Source organism: Rhinopithecus bieti, unplaced genomic scaffold, assembly GCF_001698545.2.
Source record: "Rhinopithecus bieti isolate Rb0 unplaced genomic scaffold, ASM169854v2 scaffold_23826, whole genome shotgun sequence".
NCBI classification, from domain to species: Eukaryota; Metazoa; Chordata; class Mammalia; order Primates; family Cercopithecidae; genus Rhinopithecus; species Rhinopithecus bieti.
The window spans coordinates 432,099-438,881 of NW_016811267.1; the positions used below are offsets into that span (position 1 = coordinate 432,099).

The 6,783-nt window shown below is 50.8% G+C and overlaps 1 protein-coding gene across 1 annotated transcript in view; it reads right to left on the reverse strand.

The window, feature by feature from the left end:
• PGLYRP2 (peptidoglycan recognition protein 2) overlaps window positions 1–5,579 on the reverse strand; it is a 10,995-nt gene extending 5,416 nt beyond the window's left edge. Inside the window, exons 1-2 of the mRNA XM_017893724.1 lie at window positions 5,036–5,579; window positions 1,214–2,284 (exon numbers count right to left, since the gene is read on the reverse strand). Coding sequence (XP_017749213.1) covers window positions 1,214–2,284; window positions 5,036–5,096 — 1,132 coding nt within the window. The 5' untranslated portion in view covers window positions 5,097–5,579. The remainder of the gene's footprint in view (window positions 1–1,213; window positions 2,285–5,035) is intronic.
• Between the last annotated feature and the right edge of the window lie 1,204 nt (window positions 5,580–6,783).

Here is a 6,783-nt window from a genome sequence, read left to right on the forward strand (position 1 = left end):
AAAAAAAAAAAAAAAAAAAAAAAAAAAAAAAAATAATAATAATAAATTGGAACTATCATTCAATCCAGCAATCCCGCTACTGGATATCTACCCAAAGGAAAATAAATCATTATATTAAAAAGATACCTGCATTCACATGTTGATTAGGACACTATTCACAATAGCAAAGGTAGGGAATTAACTTAAGTGTCCATCAACAGAGAATTGGATAAAGAAAATATGATATATATCACAGACCTGGATGGTTCTGGGTCTGAGAGCCCTAGATAAAGGTCAGGTCCAGGTTTCCAGCCAGGGTGATTGCCAGGAGGCTGTCCACAGTGGTCAGCAGGAAATGGAATACTACTTAGCCATAAAAAATGAAATAATGTCAGCCAGACATGGTGGCTCACACCCGTAATACCAGCACTTTGGGAGAATGAGGGTGAATCATGAGGTCAGGAGATTGAGACAATCCTGATAAAATGGTGAAACTCCATCTCTACTAAAAATACAAAAAATTACCCAGACATGGTGGCACATGCCTGTAGTCCCAGCTACTCAGGAGGCTGAGGCAGGAGAATTGCTTGAACCCAGGAGGTGGAGGTTGCAGTGAGCTGAGATCGTGCCACTGCACTCTCCAGCCTGGGCGACAGAGATAGCCTCAAAATAAAAAAAAAATAAAAAAGAAATAATGTCTTTTGCAGCAACATGGATGGAACTGGAGGTCATTATCTCAAGTGAAACAAGTCAAACACAGAAAGACAAATACCATAAGTTCTCACTTATAAATGGGAGCTAAATAATGTGTATGCATGGATGTAGTGTGTGGAAAGATAGACAGTGGAGATTCAGAAGGGTGAGGGGGAGAGAGGAGGGAAGATGATGACAGATTGCTTAATGGGTCGATGTATGTTATTGGAGTGGTGGGTACCCTAAAAGCCTAGACTTGACCACTATGCAATCTATGCGAGTAACAAGGTTACACTCGTACCCCATAAATTAATGCAAATAAATAAAATGAAATAAAACAAAATCAGATGAACACTCCTATTCATCCCTCAAGGCCCAACTCTGGCATTTCCTCACCTGTGCAGCTGTCCCACCCACCCCCGACCAGATCCCTTATCGCCCCCTCTGGTCTCTCCTAGTCCTCAACTTCCCTGAATATACGGAGTTGGGGGCGTCTGTATCTGTAATGGGAAGGATCATAGGGTGTGGGGAACCTCCTTACCCAGGAAGGCCTCAGTGAACTCCTTGGTAGCATTGGCAGCCACCTGGGCCAGCTGTTCTTGGCTCATGCACTGAAGCTGGGAGTGTACCGGCTCCAGCCTCTGTAGAAGGACAAGGGTTCCCCACACCTGCTGGGCCAGGATGGAGGCTGAAGTCAGAGCAGCCCCATTCTGCCGTCGGAAGTTGCTGCGGAACCCTGGGTCTCTGGCCACCCCAGCCCCATAGTACTGGCTCAGCAAGTGGCTGAGGGATGGTCGGGGCTCAGGAGTCCGGCTTAGGTAGTCTCCAAGGATGACCCCATCCAGGGCACCATTGAGGAAGGCCATGGTTAACAGAGATGACTTGGGGTCCAGGAGAGTAAATGTCTGAGGGGCAGAGAGCTGGTCCCAGCAGCCCTCAGTTCCCAGGTCTGGATGGCTCTGGGTCTGGGGACCCTGGAGGAAGGTCAGGCCCAGGTTTCCAGCCAGAGTGACTGCCAGGAGGCTGTCCACCATGGTCGGGGGGGACTTGGCTTTGGCATCTGGCAAGGAAGCTTGGACATCTGGACAACCTGTTGTAGCATCTGGAGAGTTGGGTCCAATATCTGCAGTGGTGACATCTGGAGAGGCATCCCTGAGTCCTGGGGAGGAGGTGGCTTTTACATCTGGAGCAATGGCCACAACATCTGGAAAGGTGACTCCAGCCTCCCGAGAGGCAGCCATGCTGTCCAACGGCAAGTTTATGACCTTGCGCCCTTGCAGCCCTGCCTCCAGCCCCGCCAGCAGAGGCTCCACAGCCACAGTCGAGCCATCGGGTGCCAGCACCACCCCATATTCCCGCCCTTCTCCTACGTCATGTTGGGCCACCGCCTTGGTCAGGCCTTGCAGCTCTGGGCTCAGTGGGTAGGGATCCAACTCCGCAGCATCGAGGCTCTGCACCCCCAGCAGGAAGTGGTAGAGGCGATTGTGGGGGCCAGAGTTTGAGGCTGACAGCAGCCACGCAGAAGCTGTGTGGCTGGCATTGGCAGCAGGCACCTTCTGCTCCAGCTCAGCCAGGGCCTGGATGACAGAGTCCATGAGCAGGGGCAGGGAGGCTGCAGGAGGAAAGAATGTGTTAGCCCAGCCCCACCCATTCCTGAGCTTCCTTGTATTGATTCCACTTCTTCCCAATGCTCCCAGCCCTCCATCTGATAACCCCATGACTCCCAACGCTATCCTTGTATAGATGAGGAAACTGAGGCACATAGACTGTTGCCTGTTGGCTAAGGAGCTCAGACTGTCTGTGAGTACTAGGGAGCCATACCAGGTTTATGAGCAGGAGAGAGGTGTGACCAGCCTGGCATCCTAAGACTCCTTTCTTAGGCTTAGATTTGTTTATTTGGCTGCCATAAGGAAATGGATTTTTGGGGTGCCAGGATAGAAAAGGGGAGACAGTGTGGAGGTGAGAGATGAAGGTGGCAGAAGGTAGGTAGTGACATTGCAGTGGACAAAAGTGGAAAAGTCCCCAGATCTTGAGAAGGAGAGATGGACGGTCTTTTGTGAAGGATTGAAGTTAAAAGTTGGGGATATTAGAGGGAAAGGTATTTCGAAAGATGCCTGGGACTGGCTGTGGTGTCTCAGGCCTGTAATCCCAGCACTCTGGGAGGTCGAGGTGAGAGGATCACCTGAGGTCAGGAGTTCAAGGCCAGCCTGGCCAACACCGTGAAACCCCATCTCTAATAAAAATACAAAAATTAGGCAGGCGTGGTGGTGGGCGCCTGTAATCCCAGCTACTCGAGAGGCTGAGATGGGAGAATCATTTGAACCTGGGAGGTGGAGGTTGCAGTGAGCCCAGATCGCACCACTGCACTCCAGCCTGGGCAACAGAGTGAGACTTTGTCTTAAAAAAACAAACAAACAGAAACAAACAAACAAAAAACCCATAAAACAAAAAACAAACAATAAAAGGTCAGGCACAGTGGCTCACGCCTGTAATCCCAGCACATTGGGAGGCCAAGGCAGGTGGATCACCTGAGGTCAGGAGTTCAGGACCAGCCGGATCAACATGGCAGAACTCCGACGCTACTAAAAATACAAAAATTAGCTGGGCGCGGTGGCACACACCTGTAATCCCAGCTACTCAGGAGGCTGAGGCAGGAGAACTGCTTGAACCCAGGAGGTGGAGGTTACAGCGAACCCAGAACCCCCCACTGCATTCCAGCTTGGGTGACAGAGTGAGACTCCATCTCAAAATAAATAAATAAATAATAAAATAAATAAAATAAAAAGAAAGATGCCTGAGAGGCAGGGGGAGGAGCAGGATGGACTTGTGCCATGTTGGGGAAATGTCAGTGACTGAACTGCAAATCTAGAAATGCTAAGTTAGGCTCAGAGCTGGTTCAGAGATGGGTTATCAAATAATAGCTAACATTCAGTAAACATTTACTATGTGCTAGCTACTAGTCTAGGTGACTTATATATTAATAATTTAACTCATTTAATCTTCACAACCCTTGTGAATTAGGTCCTATTAGCCCCTGTCTTAGTATGTTGGTGCTGCTATAACAGAATCTCTGAGATTGGGTAATTTATAAAAGACAGAAGTTTGGCCGGGCGTGCTGACTCATGCCTGTAATGCCAACACTTTGGGAGGCCGAGGCGGGCAGATCACTTCAGGTCAGGAGTTTGAGACCAGTCTGGCCAACATGGTGAAACCCCGTTTCTACTAAAAATACAAAAGTTAGCCAGGCATGGTGGTGGGCGCCTGTAATCCCAGCTACTCGGGGTGCTGAGACAGGAGGATCTCTTGAACTCGGGAGGTGGAGGTTGCAGTGAGCTGAGATCGTGCTGCTGCACTCCAGCCTGGGCAACAGAGTGAGACTCTGTCTTTAAAAAAAAAAAAAAAAAGAACAGAAATTTATTTCTCATAGTTCTAGAGGCTGGGATGTCCAAGATCAAGGCACTGGCATCTGGGACTTCCCAGCCTGCAGAACTGCAAGAAAGTAAATTTCTCTTCTTTACAAATTTACTCGGTTTCAGGTACTCTGGCATAGAAGCACAAAGGGACTAAGATAGTGCCCCTTTACAGATGAGGCATCTGAAGCACAGAGAGGTTAAATTACTTGCCTAAGGTCACACAGCAAGGAAGTGGCAGAGGCAGGATTTGCCTTTTTGTTTTGTTTTGTTTTGTTTTTTTGAGATGGAGTCTTGCTCTGTCATCCAGGCTGGAGTGCAGCAGTGCTCCGTTCACTGCAACCTCCGTCTCCTGATTTCAAGTGATTTTCTGTCCTCAGCCTCCTGAGTAGCTGGGATTGCGGGTGCCTGCCACCACGCCTGGCTAATTTTTGTATTTTCAGTAGAGATGGGGTTTCACCATGTTGGCCAGGCTGGTCTCGAACTCCTGATCTCAAGTCATCTGCCTGCCTTGGTCTCCCAAATTGCTGGGATTACAGGCCCAGCCAGAGGTAGAATTTGAATCCAGGAAGTCTTACTCGCCACACTCTCATATCTAGAATCTAGGTTCTTCTCCAGTCCACCACCTAATTCCTGTGTAGCTTTGTTCTTCTCTGCAAAAAAAATACCCTTTCTGGCTTCTCCACCAAATCATTTCTCTTTCTTCCTAGACTAGCTCTTACGTCTCCTCCTCCAGGAAGCCTTCCCTACTTTTGCTCCCCAGGCCACAGATTCCTCCCCCTATCCTTGCCCTGACTCTGTGGAGCTGGGAATATCTATGTCCACATGCTGGAGGTTCTTTGAGAGTTTGAGTCTCCAGCCTCACTTCATGCAGGGCAAGACACAGATGGGGCAGCAGTACACCTTCTGCGGAGCCAAGAGGTTTGGTCCCAGAACTCTACCCCCTGACTCACCTGTCCCTGGGTCTGACCACAGGAGCAATCCAAGTAGGATCCAGAGGACACCCTGGGCCATTGTTGCCGGGTTCCAGCTTCCAAAGGATATTTCTAGTTGGCCTCGGCAGAGAACCTCGGCAGTGCTGGACGGAGACAGGCACAGAGAACTGAGCAGAGCCTTTGGCCACTGTCAAAGTCCAGCGGTGAATGACAGACCTGCCTCTCGTAGAGCTGTGGGCAGGAGACAGCAGGGACATGGGGCAGCGTACCCTGGGTCAAGGTCATCTGGGCCTCATGGTCTCCCCCAGTCTCTTCTGTTCCTCCTACGCTGAGGTCAGTGGTCAGGAAGCCAGGCCCATCCCCAGTGGGGCCTGGAGACCAGGTGGTTCAGGCTCCCTAAACTCTGCCTGTTCTCCAGAGAGGTAGACCGAGGCCAACCCAGCAAGCCCTGTCCCCTCCCCATGGTGACAGCTCTGTAGCCACTGCTGGCCACCAGAGGGGACTCTCAGCTGCTGCCTGCTGTACTGGTAAGACCAGCTGTGTTGAGGGAGAAGAGAGAAGCAGAGGCCTGGAGTTGGCACTGCCTTCTGCTTTTTTTTTTTTTTTGCAACCAACACTTCAGGCTCAGGCACAGCATGGGTGCGGGGGCTGAGGACAGTGTTTGCTGAGGCCTGAAGTTGGCACTGCCTCCTGGTTTTTTTTTTTTTTTGCAACCAACACTTCAGGCTCAGGCAGAGCATGGGTGCAGGGGCCGAGGACAGTGTTTGCCCAGGACTGCTCCGAGCCCACAGGGACCAGGAGCTATCACCTCTCATCCAGTTCCAGCCCCTGATTCCAAGCCACCAGCAGTAGCTGAGAGCAGGGGTTGAGCTTGAGTGTTCGGGACCCTGGCATTGTCCCGGGAGCTGACTTCTGGACTCACCTGGACTGACAGTGAATTGTCCTTCCTCTTCTCCGGGTGCCCGTGACTGAGACGTGCAGGATGGGCCCATCTCCCCTTTATTCTGGCATCGGGTGAGGCAGGATGACGAGACTGAGCTGTTGAGTATGTAAATTGCTTCCCTGTGGGGCTTCCACCTCAAAACCAGCCTGGGGAGTTTCCAGGAGACCCACTGGGCTGGGGACTCAGCCAGGGCGGGCCTGGGAATGTCCAGCCTGAGCCAGGCCTGGATTCCCCTGGGGGCCACCCCCGGGGCCTCCTCAGATGTCCTCTTTCGGGGACCTCCCAGCAAAAAGCTGGACACATAGTGGAGGCTCAGGATGTAGGGTGCTAAGGGATAGAGTGAACGGGGGACACTTCCCAGGGGAGTCAGAGACAATGTCCTCCTCCAAGCTCGTTTCCCAAGATTTGGGGATAGGAACTCTGCTTGGTAGAACCATGGGAAGGTTGTGGGCTGAGGCAGGGACTAGGGTGAGGCATCCAATTTATCACAAAATTTAAGACAGTGCTGAAAATCTAAGTCATATATATATATACATATATATATATATTTTAGATGGAGTCTCGCTCTGTTGCCCAGGCTGGAGTGCAATAGCACAATCTCAGCTCACTACAACCTCCACCTCCCAGATTCAAGCAATTCTCCTGCCTCCCTGCCTCAGCCTACCAAATAGCTGGGATTACAGGCATGCGCCACCATGCCTGACTAATTTTTGTAATTTTAGTGGAGATGGGGTTTCATCATGTTGGCCAGGCTGGTCTTGAACTCCCGGGCTCAGGTAATCCACCCACCTTGGCCTCGCAGAGTGCTGGAATGACAGGCATG